Source organism: Thalassophryne amazonica, chromosome 7, assembly GCF_902500255.1.
Source record: "Thalassophryne amazonica chromosome 7, fThaAma1.1, whole genome shotgun sequence".
Classification (NCBI taxonomy): domain Eukaryota; kingdom Metazoa; phylum Chordata; class Actinopteri; order Batrachoidiformes; family Batrachoididae; genus Thalassophryne; species Thalassophryne amazonica.
In genome coordinates, this window is record NC_047109.1 from 51,953,841 (window position 1) to 51,969,305 (window position 15,465).

The 15,465-nt window shown below is 50.4% G+C and overlaps 1 protein-coding gene across 1 annotated transcript in view; it reads left to right on the forward strand.

Moving 5' to 3' along the window:
* The window catches only part of LOC117513440 (transmembrane protease serine 9-like), a 61,550-nt gene extending 57,884 nt beyond the window's left edge, over positions 1-3,666 (forward strand). The window contains exons 8-10 of the mRNA XM_034173622.1: positions 82-255; positions 2,352-2,678; positions 3,625-3,666. Of these exons, the coding sequence (XP_034029513.1) occupies positions 82-255; positions 2,352-2,678; positions 3,625-3,666 (543 nt within the window). The remainder of the gene's footprint in view (positions 1-81; positions 256-2,351; positions 2,679-3,624) is intronic.
* Positions 3,667-15,465: the final 11,799 nt, after the last annotated feature.

The following is a 15,465-nucleotide window of genomic DNA, read 5'->3' on the forward strand; positions in this document are numbered from 1 at the left end:
GGTTAATGATGCTCGGTCACACTCGATTCTTTCTTCATAAGCCCGTGTGTCATGTTTGCTGCACTCTGTGTGCCCTGTAAGGGTGATAGCGGTGGGCCCCTGGTGTGTGAGACAGTCAGTGGGGACTGGAAGCTGGCAGGGGTGGTGAGCTGGGGAGAAGGCTGTGGACGGCCCAATAGACCAGGCGTCTACACCAGAGTAACCGAACTGATCCAATGGGTTGAAAACTATATTGAGGTAATTATTTTGTATAATGTCCAACATATGTTCTCTTCTAGATGCCTTGATATAAAGAATTTGACCTGGTCTGGTCCATCTGTTCATGTCCCCTCTTTGATATACAATTATTTGGCTTTGTGCTAAAACTGAGCAATACTTTTCTTATTGATAATCTAGAGTTAAGCTGTTGATTTTTTGGCTTGGAGGGGTCACGTTGTACAAAATGTGCTCTCATGTGCCTTTCTCAGTTATACAGGCTTGGGATTTTATATTAAACTTTTACAACAGGTCCTTCCTATTTATAGCAACAGGCACAGAAACAGGTCAGAGATCTGAAAATGGATGTTTTCATTTTTGTGTTTATTGGTAAGTTGGTCTTAAAATGAGGGCTGGGCAGGTGCAGTGCAGGTGGGTTGCTATTGTGAGGCAGCAACAAGTGACTGTGTTATAGATGAACAAAAACCTGGTCTAAAGGGGAGGACAGTGTATTTCTGGTATTAACATGGCACAATATTTAGCTGTACCCTACACAGGCAGGTTCTTGACATGCATGTACTCTGCATTTATACCATCCACCGATCCATTTTCTATACCTACTTATTCCAATTAAGGGTCACAGGGGCCTATCCCAGCAGTCAAAGGGCATGAGGCAGGGCACACCCTGGACAGGATGCCAGACTGTCACAGGGCCACATATAGACATCAATTCCCATTCTTCAATTCCCATAACCTGCATATCTTTGGATGTGGGAGGAAGCTTGAGCACCAGGAGAGAACCGACGCTGTCAGGATTCAGAGCCAGGTATTTAGCAAACTAAAAATCCCAAATGAGAGACAGCAAAAACACAGGAGGTGGGTTTAAAAAAATGGCAAGTTTTACTACACAGTCAGTGAGCCAAACATACAAAAATGGGAGTGGGTAAAGATTCAACAAAAAATACGGTCTTCATCCAATAGCAGTGTGGTATCAAACACATGGCAGGAGAATGCAAGGATTAAAAAAAAATACAGTCTTTATCCCATTAAGGGTGTAGTATCAAAAACACAGGAGGAGAGTGAAAGGATTAAACAAAAATCCAGTCTTTATCTGATTAGGGGTGAGGTGTCAAAAACAGCAGGAGTGGGGAAGGTTACAACTAAAATACAAACTAACCCTGAACACAGGGTATGGAAAAAACAGTAAAGGAGAAAGTACAACCAAAAGACAAAAATGCTTAGAGCCCCTGGGAATTACCTGAACATATTAACTAAAAAATAAACAAAGAATTTCAATGATCAGTATTACACATACCACCATAAAATGTGAAGCATGAGCAACAAACAATGGACCGGCAAAGACTAACTCAAAATGTGACCTTATATAAACCAGCTGAACTAATGAGGCACACCTGAACTGATTACACAAGAACATGTACTGACAAAAGAAGAACACAAAAGTGCAGCAGAGAACAGACTTCCATGTTAAAAGAAATACAACACTTGACCCCAAGCCAACTTGAACACACCAGAGAAAGGAACTGCAAAAATCAAGTGAAACCTGACGGACTGTTAACACAGAAAAAACAACACAAAGATATAACTTAACAGACTAAAAAGGGGAACAGACCTGAACAAACACCAAAAAATAACCCATCACAGATGGCTACATGACAGTACCCCCCCTAGAGATGTTCCCTGACAGCTCAAACCCCCCCCCCAAAAAAAAATGACCAGAGAAGGCCACATAAACAGAGGATATGGGACAAAAACAGGAACAACCCTACCCCCCAAACAAACCACCACAGGCGGGAGGCAGACAGGCGGGACCACCCCCGAACCAGGGGGAACCAACCTGGAAACCAGAGGTAACAAAACTGTCAGATGCAGAGTTCATAGGCAGACCCCCATCGAAAGCGGGGACTGGCAGCTGACTGGTGGGACTACCCAAGAACCAAGGTGCATCAGTCCAGAAACCAGGATTCACAAATAACCCATTAAACACTGAATCCATAGGCCGACCCCCACAGAAAGCCGGGGCTGGCTGCTGACAGAAGGAGAATGCCAGAGGATGAGGAGGCCCACTGAAGATCCTTGAAGGAAGGGAAGACCAGTTGAAGTTCCTTGACGACATAGGGCACTGGTTCTTTGGCCAGCAGAAGTTCGTGACAAAAAACAGAGACCAGCTCATTGGCCGGCTGCAGGCTACATTAAAGCCAGATCAGAGTCCGTATGACCCTCCAGGGCCCACAGTGGAGACTGACGTGGAACCGTGTGACCCTGCTGGGCCCACGGTGGAGACTGATGCGGAACCGGGTGACCCTCCTGAGCCCACGGTGGAGACTGACGTGGAGCTGTACAATCCTCCTGGGTCCACGGCGGAGACTGACGAGGAGCGGTGTGATCCTCCTGGGCCCACGGTGGAGTCTGTAGTCTCAGCAAATGTGCTCTTGAGCATGTCAAAACTGGGTGGATGTACGAGGGTAAGCTGAAAAGTTCTAAGGCTCACCAAGAAGGTGAAATGCCATTTCAGTAAAACTTGGCATGCATTAAGTTCAACTCTTCTGATGATTAACTGTGTTTTTTTTCTTCCAGGTTGTGAGGTAGTTTGTGGTTCATAGCCAAGTTTGAAAGTTCGTGGTAGAGGGAAACAGCAAAAATGGACAAAATCTGGCATTGTTTTGTGATTAAGTACCTGCGTAAGAAGGGGTTAAAGCCCAAGGACATTCATGTGGATATGGTTGCTACATTAGGGGATGAAGCTCCCTCCATATCTATAGTGCAGAAGTGGGCAGCTGAATTTAAGTGGGGCAGAGAGAGCCTTGAAGACGACCCAAGGTCTGGGCGGCCTGCAACAGCCACAACCCAGAAAAACATTGACCTTGTTCATGAAATGGTGATGGACGACAGACGATCGACGATTAATCAGCTAGCAGATGCTGTGAGAATATGCCGTGAGAGAACTGAACACATTCTGCATGAAGAACTTGGAATGTCAAAAGTGTCAGCTCGGTGGGTGCCACATCTTCTGACGCCTGATCAGAAACGCACCAGGCTAGTCATGTCGAAGGCAAACTTGGCGCAATTTGAAGAGGATCCAGCCAATTACATGGAACGTTTTCTTACCCAGGATGAGTGTTGGGTTCACCACTTTGAACCAGAGACAAAAAAAACAATCAATGCAGTGGAAACACCCAAGGTCACCAAATTGGACCTGGTGCAATCGGGATCTGGGGATATATCAGCCCAATCAGAAACATCAGAAGGATCAATATTTTGACTGGGATCGGAACTGGTACCCTCGGCATCTTGGGAAATGTCAGACCAATCTGTATCATCAGACGAATCAATGTTGTGACAAAGATTGGGAATGGTGTGAGCAGGATCCTGAGATCTAGTAGACCTTTCTGTTTGAGCCTGTTTGTCTAGGCCTGCTCCCAGGTCCGTATTCTGCAGACAACAGGATCCTGAGTGATTACCATTACTTCCTTCAAAAATTGTCTTTGGAACTGCTTTGGTCTCTGTCACCAGTCACTACATGACCACCATACTCTGGCTTAGAGGATACCATGTCTGTTTTGTCTAAAAGAACCTCCTCAACTGTGAGGGGTTGAGGCCCTGTGGCAATACAAGTTACTGCAGGATCAAAGAAGCTAGCTGCAGAAGGGACGGCTCGCTCCTCCATGATGTCCTCAGGGGTCGGGATAGGATTCCCCTCGGTGATGTCTGGAGGCAGCGGGAGTGTTTCCTGCTTCCTCATCAGAGTTACTGGGCTCGCTGAGAGAGCAATAAAGAAAGTCACAATCATTACAGGTGATCCCCACCCTGGAACCTAGAGACAGCTCCACAAGAGAACCGGGCTTTTCCTTCTGAGCAGGCTCAGAGGAAGGGACGAGAGAGGCGGTGACTATCGTGGTTCCCCGCTGGAAGTCTCCTTTGGCATCCTTAGTGCGGCTCCACTTCCTTGTCAGAGGACCTCTGCTCAAGCTGCTGACGCCGTGCGCTGGAGACAGGATTGGGTTGGCGTGAGTGAAGATGAAGCCGAGGAGAGCAATGTCACTCTGTGTGGAGCGACCAGAGGCTCCTTGGGCATGGATGACACCTGGCAGCCAAGCTTACAATAAAACGCTGTGGTATCCCAGGCCCAGTCTAGGGGGTTAAGGCTTTCCAATGTTTTTCCCACAGAAGACAGTTCAGAGAATACCATCACCGCCCAAGTGTGGGTGCTAACCACCGTTTGGGCAGTAGCCAGGTATCACTTCTTCAGGTTCCTATAGTTTGTACCATGGAAGGAATTGTATCAGAAGAAGAATTGTTCACAAAACCTTTCATAGATTAGGAAGCCCAGAAAGCTACCTGCAGGATCCATATTCTGACCGGTGCTGCTGAGTGCGATAATGTGGAAGGCCTTGGTGATTCTGACGGGACTGAACTGCACTGAAGATCCTGGGAGCTGTGGCTGTCGGCCCCCGACAGCCACCTGCTGGAAGGCTGAGCTAGGTGGTGAGAGGTAATTTTGGAGGGCGTAGTAATGGGAGGAGTGAACGGCAAAGTTTCTGTGTCATGTGAGTCTACTTCCTGAGCTGATAAATAGTCCTCTGGGCTCCTCACCCAATCAGGAAGACTCCCCCTCTCAAACAAAGTCCCTACAAGTGCAAAGTCAGGAAATAAGTCCACAATCCATTTATTCTGCACCACCAGATCCAGTGCTTGTTCCAAAAAATTTGTTTTCTGGCTCGGGGTGTAGCAGCAATGATAATTAAACAAATTATTAAATTCAGAAAAAACATCCTTAAGCAAGTTCAGAGTGCTGCCTGCTGGGTTTTGGTTTGGCTGGTCCATTCTGTCAGGATTCAGAGCCAGGTATTTAGCAAAATAGAACCCAAATGCAAGACAGCCAAAACACAGGAGGTGAGTTTAAAAAAATGCCAAGTTTTACTACAACCCTAATTCCAATGAAGTTGGGATGTTGTGTAAAATATAAATTAAAAACAGAATACAATGATTTACAAATCATCTTCAACCTATATTCAATTGAATACACCACAAAGACAAGACATTTAATGTTCAAACTGATAAACTTTATTGTTTTGTGCAAATATTTGCTCATTTTGAAATGGATGCCTGCAGCACATTTCAGAAAAGCTGGGACAGTGGTATGTTTACCACTGTGTTACATCACCTTTCCTTCTAACAACACTCAATAAGCATTTTGGAACTGAGGACACTAATAGTAGTTGAAGCTTTGTAGGTGGAATTCTTTCCCATTTTTGCTTGATGCACGACTTGAGTTGTTCAACAGTCTGGGGTCTCCGTTGTCATATTTTGCGCTTCATAATGCACCACAGGTCTGGACTGCAGGCAGGCCAGTCTAGTACCTGCACTCTTTTACTACAAAGCCACACCGTTGCAACACGTGCAGAATGCAGCTTATCATTGTCTTGCTGAAATAAGCAGGGACATCCCTGAAAAAGATGTTGCTTGGATGGCAGCATGTGTTGCTCAAAAACCTTTCAGCATTGATGTTGCCATCACAGATGTGTAAGTTTCCCATGCCATGGGCACTAACACACCCCCATACCATCACAGATGCTGGCTTTTGAACTTTGCTCTGGTAGCAATCTGGATGGTTGTTCTTGTCTTTTGTCCGGAGGACACAAAGTCCATGATTTCCAAAAACAATTTGAAATGTGGACTCATCAGACCACAGCACACTTTTCCACTTTGTGTCTGTCCATTTCAAATGAGCTCGGGCCCAGAGAAGGCGGCGGCATTTCTGGATGTTGTTGATGTATGGCTCTCGCTTTGCATGCTAAAATTTTAACTTGCACTTGTAGATGTAGTGTTGTGTGGGCCGCTGAAGAGGAGGTACTGCTGGTGCACCACCAGAGGGCGTCCTGCCTGAAGTGCGGGCTTCAGGCACGTGAGGGCGCCGGAGCACCGGGAGTGGCAGCTGTCACTCATCAACAACACTCAACTGTGCTGCTGTTTATGAGACAGGGACGTCTGAGTGCAGCCGAGTACGCTGTCGACTTCTGCATCGCGGCTGCGAGGTCCGGCTGGAATAACGTTGCACTCCGCGCCGCCTTCGTAAACAGACTGTCTCCGGTCCTGAAGGAGCACCTGCTGGCTAAGGATGAGCCGCGGGATTTTGACTGGCTTGTTGACCTGGTTATACGGTTAGACAACCAGTTAGAAGAACACCGTCGGGAGCGGGGCGAAGGGCATGGCCGGGCACGAGCCGTCCCTCTTCCTTCCGGGTCTGAAAGGGTGCCGCCGTCTCCACGCTCCACAGTCAGAGAGCCCCTTAGAACCACAGCTCCCCCTGCTGACGAAGCTATGGACATGAGCAGGGCCCAAGTAAAATCACATGACAGACAACGGAGGCTGGCTCGCGGGGAGTGTTTTTTCTGTGGCTCTGATGAGCACATACAAAGAAACTGCCCCAAAGGGTTAAACTTCAACGCCCGCCCTTAGAGACTTGGTTAAGGGTGGGTCATAACATCCACGCGGGAAAAGCCCGTAGATCAGCACGCATCCCAGTAACGATCCTTTGTGGGGATCTTACCCTTCACGCCCCAGCACTGGTGGACACGGGGTCTGAAGGGAATCTGCTGGACAGCAGATGTGCTAGGGAGGTAGGGCTCCCTCTAGTGGCACTACCTTCCCCATTGAAGGTACGGGCACTAGATGGCACCCTTCTCCCATTAATCACACATCAGACACAACCAGTGACATTGGTGGTGTCTGGAAATCACAGGGAGGAGATTGTGTTTTATGTAACACCTTCTACCTCCTGAGTAATTTTGGGGTTTCCATGGATATTAAAGCACAATCCCCGGATTGATTGGCCGTCTGGGGTAGTGATGCAGTGGAGCGACACCTGCCATGGGAATGTTTAGGATCCTCGGTTCCACCCGGTGTGACAGCTAATGAGGAGGTTAAAGTCCCCCCCAATCTGTCAGCGGTGCCTGAGGAGTACCATGATCTTGCTGACGTCTTCAGCAAAGATCTGGCACTCACTCTTCCCCCGCACCGTCCGTACGATTGTGCCATTGATTTGATCCCAGGCGCTGAGTACCCGTCCAGCAGGCTGTACAACCTCTCTCGTCCTGAGCGTGAATCAATGGAGACCTACATCCGGGACTCCTTACCTGCCGGGTTGATCCGGAACTCCACCTCCCCGATGGGTGCAGGTTTCTTTTTTGTGGGCAAGAAAGACGGCGGACTCCATCCATGCATTGACTACAGGGGACTGAACGAAGTCACGGTTCGTAATCGACACCCGCTGCCTCTGTTAGATTCTGTGTTCAAGCCCCTGCATGGAGCCCAAATTTTTACCAAATTGGATCTTAGAAATGCGTACCACCTGGTTCGGATCCGGAAGGGAGACGAGTGGAAGACGGCATTCAACACCCAGTTAGGTCACTTTGAGTACCTGGTCATGCCGTTCGGCCTCACCAATGCGCCCGTGACGTTCCAGGCATTGGTTAATGACGTCTTGCGGGACTTCCTGCACCGGTTCGTCTTTGTATACCTGGATGACATCCTCATCTTCTCCCCGGATCCTGAGACTCATGTCCAGCATGTACGTCAGGTCCTGCAGCGGTTGTTGGAGAACTGGCTGTTTGTGAAGGGCGAGAAGTGCGAGTTCCACCGTACTTCTTTGTCCTTCCTGGGGTTCATCATCTCCTCCAACTCCGTCGCACCCGATCCGGCCAAGGTTGCGGCGGTGAGGGATTGGCCCCAACCGACGAGCCGTAGGAAGCTGCAACAGTTCCTCGGCTTTGCTAATTCTTACCGGAGGTTTATTAAGGGTTATAGCCAGGTAGTTGGCCCCCTGACGGCCCTGACCTCCACTAAAGTCCCCTTCACCTGGTCAGATCGGTGCGAAGCCGCCATTAGGGAGTTGTAACGTCGGTTCTCGTCTGCACCCGTTCTGGTGCAGCCCGATCCCAATCGCCAGTTTGTTGTTGAAGTGGATGCCTCTGACTCAGGGATAGGAGCCGTGCTGTCCCAGAGCGGAGAGTCCGACAAGGTTCTCCATTCATGTGCCTATTTTTTCCGCAGGTTGACCCCGGCGGAGAGGAACTATGACGTCGGCAATCGGGAACTTCTTGCGGTGAAAGAGGCTCTTGAGGAGTGGAGACACCTGTTGGAGGGAGCTGCGGTACCATTTACGGTTTTCACGGACCATCGGAACCTGGAGTACATTCGGACCGCCAAGCGTCTGAACCCCAGGCAAGCCCGCTGGTCACTGTTCTTCGGGCGATTTGACTTCCGGATTACCTACCGTCCCAGGACTAAGAACCAGTAATCTGACGCCCTGTCCCGGGTCCATGAAGAGGAGGTCAAGGTCGAGCTGTCAGATCCACCGGAACCTATCATCCCCGAGTCCACTATCGTGGCAGCCCTCACCTGGGACGTGGAGAAGACCGTCCGGGAGGCCCTGACACGGAACCCGGACCCGGGGACCGGCCCTAGGAACAGACTCTACGTCCCACCAGAAGCCAGAGCTGCTGTCCTGGACTTCTGTCATGGGTCCAAGCTCTCCTGTCACCCAGGGGTGCGAAGAACCATGGCAGTGGTCAGGCAGCGCTTCTGCTGGGCATCCATGGAAGCCGATGTCCGGGAGTATGTCCAGGCCTGCACCACCTGTGCCAGGGGAAAGGCAGCCCACCAACGGGCGCAGGGTCTCCTCCAACCGTTACCTGTGCCCCACCGCCCCTGGTCCCACATCGGCCTGGACTTCGTCACGGGCCTCCCGCCGTCCCAGGGCATGACCACCATCCTCACGATAGTGGACCGGTTCTCCAAGACGGCCCACTTCGTGGCCCTCCCGAAGCTCCCGACGGCCCAGGAGACTACAGACCTCCTGGTCCACCACGTCGTGTGTCTGCATGGGATTCCATCTGATGTCGTCTCTGACCGTGGTCCCCAGTTCTCCTCGCAGGTCTGGAGGAGTTTCTGTAGAGAGCTGGGGGCCTCCGTGAGCCTCTCCAGGTACCATCCCCAGACCAACGGACAGGTAGAGCGGGCCAACCAGGAGTTGGAACAGGCCCTTCGCTGTGTGACCTCGGTGCACCCGACGGCCTGGAGCAACCATCTGGCCTGGATCGAGTACGTACACAACAGTCAAATCTCGTCTGCCACCGGCCTCTCCCCATTTGAGGTGTGTTTGGGGTACCAGCCCCCATTGTTCCCGCTAGTGGAGGGAGAGGTTGGGGTGCCCTCGGTCCAGGCCCATCTGAGGCGGTGCCGTCGGGTGTGGTGCTCTTCCCGCTCTGCCCTGCTCAAAGCCCGGATGAGGGCCAAGGCCCATGCAGACCGCCGGGGGCCCCCGGCCCCTGCATACCAGCCCGGGCAGGAGGTTTGGCTGTCAACAAAGGACATCCCATTACAGGTGGAATCTCACAAGTTGAAGGATCGGTACATTGGCCCTTTCCCCATCATCAAGGTCCTCAGTCCTGCCGCGGTGAAGCTGAGGCTGCCAGCTTCACTGCGGATCCACCCAGTATTCCATGTCTCCCGGGTCAAGCCTCACCACACCTCTTCCCTCTGTGCCCCCGGACCGGCACCGCCTCCTGCCCGGATCATCGATGAGAAGCCTGCGTGGACAGTTCACCGGCTCCTGGACGTCCATGGTAAGGGCCGTGGGATTCCAGTATCTGGTGGACTGGGAGGGTTATGGACCCGAAGAGCGCTCCTGGGTGAAGAGGAGCTTCATCCTGGACCCGGCCCTCCTAGCCGACTTCTACCGCCAACATCCGGACAAACCTGGTTGAGGGGGGGGTCCTGTTGTGTGGGCCACTGAAGAGGAGGTACTGCTGGCCCACCACCAGAGGGCGTCCTGCCTGAAGTGCGGGCTTCAGGCACGTGAGGGCGCCAGAGCACCGGGAGTGGCAGCTGTCACTCATCAACAACACCAGCTGTCACTCATCATCATCATCCACACCTCCATAAGAGCCGGGCAGCATCTTCACCTCACTGCCGAGAAATCGTCTACCGATAAGTAAACGTCTCAGCCTTTGGTTACATACAGTAGAGTACATACGTTTTTACTTCTGTACTTACTGACATTATTCTGAGTTTGCAGACTGTTAAGTGTTACTTCAGGATCTGTACAAACTTCCTGATTGACAGGTGGAGGTGCTTTCCACCTTTGTGTTGAACTGTTTGCTGGGTGTTCATACACCCACCATCACCTGTCTGTTCTTCCTGCCAGCAGTACCCGATCTGACAGCCGGAGGCAGTGGCCACCTGGGGACCCAGTGCTTGGCGGCTCCAGGATTGCGGGATCCGACTCTTTTCTGGACGGGCGTCTCCTATCCTCGAGCCTGCTCACACACCACCGTAACTTATTTGACTGGTGATCTCAATTGTGTTGTCTGTTGCTCTGTTGTGCACATTCACAACATTAAATTGTTATATTTGGCTTATTCCATTGTCCGTTCATTTGCGCCCCCTGTTGTGGGTCCGTGTTCCTACACTTTTCACAACATGTAGCGACGAACTGTGTTAACTGACAATGGTTTTCTGAAGTGTTCCTGAGGCCATGATGTTGGGTTTCAATACAGTGCCACCTGAGGGATTGAAGATCACAGGCATTCGATGTTGGTTTTCGGTCTTGCCACTTACGTGTAGAAAGTTCTCCAGATTCTCTGAATCTTCTGATTATATTATGGACTGCAGATGATGGAATCCCTATACTTGCAATTAAACATTGAGAAACATTGCTCTTAAACTGTTGGACTATTTTTTCACACAGTTGTTCACAAAGTGGTGATTCTCGCTCCAACTTTGCTTGTGAATGGCTGAGCCTTTTGGGGATGGTGCTGCTTTTATAACCAGTCATGACACTCACTTGTTTCCAATTAACCTGTTCACTTGTGGAATGTTCCCACCTTTTTTAAAATGTGTTGCAGGCATCCATTTCATAATGAGCAAATATTTGCACAAAAACAAAAAAGTTTATCAGTTTGATCATTAAATATCTTGTCTTTGTGGTGTATTCAATTGAATATAGGTTGAAGAGGATTTGGAAAGCATTGTATTCTGTTTGTATTTACATTTCACACAACATCCCAACTTCATTCGAATTGGGGTTGTACACAGTCTGTGAGCCAAACATACAAAAAGTGGGTAAAGATTCAACAAAAAATACAGTCTTCGTCCAATAGCGGTGTGGTATCAAACACACGGCAGGAGAATGCAAGGATTCAACAAAAATAGTCTTTATCCCATTAAGGTGTAGTATTAAAAACACAGCAGGAGAGTGAAAGGATTCAACAAAAATACAGTCTTTATCTGATTAGAGGTGAGGTGTCAAAAACAGCAGGAGTGGGGAAGGTTACAACTAAAATACAAACTAACCCTGAACGCAGGGTAAGGGGGAAAAAAACCAATAAAAGAGAAAGTACAACCAAAAGACAAAAAACCTTAGAGCCCCTGGGAATTACCTGAACATATTAACTAAAAAATAAACTTAAAGAATTTCAATGATCAGTATTACACATACCACCATAAAATGTGAAGCATGAGCAACAAACAATGGACCGGCAAAGACTAACTCAAAATGTGACCTTATATAAACCAGCTGAACTAATGAGGCACACCTGAACTGATTACACAAGAACATGTACTGACAAAAGAAGAATACAAAAGTGCAGCAGAGAACAGACTTCCATGTTAAAAGAAATACAACACTTGACCCCAAGCCAACCTCAACACACCAGAGAAAGGAACTGCAAAAATCATGTGAAACCTGACGGACTATTAACACAGAAAAAAACAACACAAAGACATAATTTAACAGACTAGAAAGGGGAACAGACCTGAACAAACACCAAAAAATAACCCATCACAGATGGCTACAATACACACGCTAACAATGCGAGAACATACAAGCTCCACATAGAAATGCCCCAGGTGGGAATCAAACCCACAACTTTTTTACTGTGAGGCACCAGTACTAACCTCTAAGCCACTGCTGCATTTACACATGAAACTGAATTTTAAAATACAGTTGAACTGAATAAAATTGAGCACACATGAAAAAAATTGAAAACTTCACCTTCTTGTTTCACTTCAGGGAGCTTTGGTGTCTGCTCTCCGCTCACACACTTCAGTGCTACAGACAGATCCATTAACTTGCCAGAAAGTGTCTCACTTTCTACATTACCCACTGCATTGTAACATCCATGCATTTCTGAACTTATTTCAATTAAGGGTAATGGGGGAAAGGGGTTCGTGGGTGGGGGAGCCTATTCCAGCCATCACTGGGCGAGAGGCAGGGTGCACCTTGGACAGGCTGCCAGTCTAATGTCTATAACATGACTTCTTTAATTCCAGTGCCAATTACAGATTTTACCATGAAATTAGATTTATCTAAACCCAATGAGTGGGTTACCCCTTGTAAAGAGGTTTCAATTTCAGTAGGGTTTTTTTTCCTACCTGGTTAAATAAAGGTTATTATTATTATTCTTTTGTCAGAAGTATGAATCATACTATTTAAGTTGTTGGACTTCCCCCACTTCATTCAGGATCGGTGTACCAGCTCCAGTGTGACCAGGACAGATCAGCTTTAACATGAGTTTTACGCCAGATGCCCTTCCTGACACAACTTCAGATGAGAAACACACACCCCCTAGTCTTCTTCACACCGGGCCTGCTTTGAGTTGCTTCGTGCGGCGTCATGACAACGCAGAAATGTCTGCATCAGGTGCGCGCAGCAGGGGGGCAGAGAGGAGGTAACGACGCAGGGGAAAACCTGCAGACAGACTCAGCTGCAGCCAGGCTATGTGCACTCCGATTTCTCTTCTAGTTTGTATGTCTTCTGCTGAGCTGCAGGTCTGTGCTCTGAGTTCTGTCATAGTTTGTCTTCTCTGACTGCAAGCTGCGTCTGCGCATGTGCACATGCACGAACGAACCATCCGTGACAAAATGTGGAGATGTCTGGAGTTATGCTGTATTTTGTGGATATGTCTGGTCTCTGGCATTCAGTCTGTGAACAGGACTTGGACTTTATTCAAAAACAACTGTGTGAGAATTTAAGGAGTGAGCATTGCAGTCAGGCTGCAATCAGCATTTTTTTTTCTGTGTCTCTGAGTGTGTAGTTTTTACTGCATTGTGTACACGGTATAAAAACAGTCCTGCATGATTTATACTTCAGGAACAATGAAACACTGTTGTGAAAGTGTAGAAACACGGACCCACAACAGGGGGCGCAATGAACGGACAATGGAGGAAGGTGAATAACAAGATTTACTATTGTGAAACGAGCACAATGAATACAGCAATCACAATTTGGGGTCGAATCCGCTGGTGTCGTGTGGGCAGGCTCGAAGGTAGGAGACGTCCGTCTCAGTCGAACCGGAACCACCCAGATCTCCTCTGCCACCGAACCCTGGAAATACTGGAACCGCCAAGTCCCGAATTCCCAGGTGGCCACTGCCTCCGCTCGTCGGATCCGGTACTGCTGGCGGGAGAGAGCAACAACACACAGGTGTGGATGCGACAGCACCCAGTAACGGAGAGGGGAGAAGCGCCTCCACCTCTTGTCAATGTATAGCAGGAAGGTGAGTACTATCCAAGCAATGTAGCTACCAGTAGTCGACAGTCCTGAAAAAGGTTTAACAAGTTTTAGCTGGTTGTTCAGAATATGAATGCAGAGAATGTTACCTCAGTCTTAGGCGATATCTCGGCACTGAGGTGGAAACGCCGTCCTCCTGATATACCTCTGTGCTGAGTGGAACAGCTGTGTCCAGTGATGGGTGACAGCTGTCACCCCGGCTGCTCCCATAAGGCGGCAGCGCCCTCTGGTGCCTGGAGCCCGCACTCCAGGCAGGGCGCCCTCTGGTGGTGGTGGGCCAGCAGTACCTCCTCTTCAGCGGCCCACACAACAGGACCCCCCCCTCAACGGGCGCCTCCTGGCGCACGGCCGGGCTTGTCCGGATGGCGACGGTAGAAGTCGGCCAGGAGGGCCGGGTCCAGGATGAAGCCCTTCTTCACCCAGGAGCGTTCCTCGGGACCGTACCCCTCCCAGTCCACCAGATATTGAAAACCCCGGCCCATCCGACGGACATCAAGGAGCTGGCGTACAGTCCAAGCCGGTGCCCCGTCGATGATCCGGGCAGGAGGTGGCGCCGGACCCGGGGTGCAGAGGGGTGAGGTGTGAAGGGGCTTGATCCGGGAAACATGAAAAACTGGATGGATCCGCAGTGAGGCCGGAAGCTGGAGCCTCACTGCGGCGGGGTTGATGACCTTGAGGATTTTATAAGGTCCGATGTACCGTTCTTGGAGTTTTGGTGAGTCTGCCTGCAGAGGAATGTCCTTGGTGGACAACCAGACCTCCTGCCCAGGACGATACTTGGGGGCCGGGGCCCGCCGCCGGTCTGCATGTTTCTTCGCCCTCGTCCGGGCCTTCAACAAAGCAGAGCGGGCGGCACGCCACACCCGACGGCACTTCCGTAGGTGGGCCTGGACCGAGGGCACACCGACCTCTCCCTCAACCACTGGAAACAAGGGGGGCTGATACCCCAAGCACACCTCAAACGGGGAGAGGCCGGTGGCAGATGACACTTGGCTGTTGTGGGCGTACTCGATCCAGGCCAGGTGGGTACTCCAGGCCGTCGGGTGCGCGGCTGTCACACAGCGTAGCGTCTGCTCCAGTTCCTGATTCGCCCGCTCTGCCTGCCCGTTGGTCTGGGGGTGGTACCCAGACGAGAGGCTGACCGTGGCCCCCAGTTCCCAGCAGAAGCTCCTCCAGACGTGCGAGGTGAACTGGGGACCGCGATCGGAGACGATGTCTGATGGTATGCCATGCAGACGGACGACGTGGTGGACCAGGAGGTCCGCTGTCTCCTGGGCCGTTGGGAACTTCAGGAGGGCCACGAAGTGGGCCGCCTTGGAGAAACGGTCCACTATCGTGAAGACGACGGTGTGTCCCTGGGACGGCGGGAGACCCGTGACAAAGTCCAGGCCGATGTGGGACCAGGGGCGATGAGGCATGGGCAGTGGCTGTAGCTGCCCAGAGGTCTTTCTATGGTCGGCCTTGCCCCTGGCGCAGGTGGTACAGGCCTGGACGTAGTCCCGGACGTTGGCCTCCAGGGATGCCCACCAGAAGCGTTGCCGGACGACTGTCACGGTCCTTCACACCCCAGGGTGACAGGAGAGTTTAGAACCGTGACAGAAGTCCAGGACTGCAGCCCTAGCCTCTGGTGGGACATATAGTCTGTCCTTTGGTCCGTTTCCGGGGTCCGGGTCACGGGT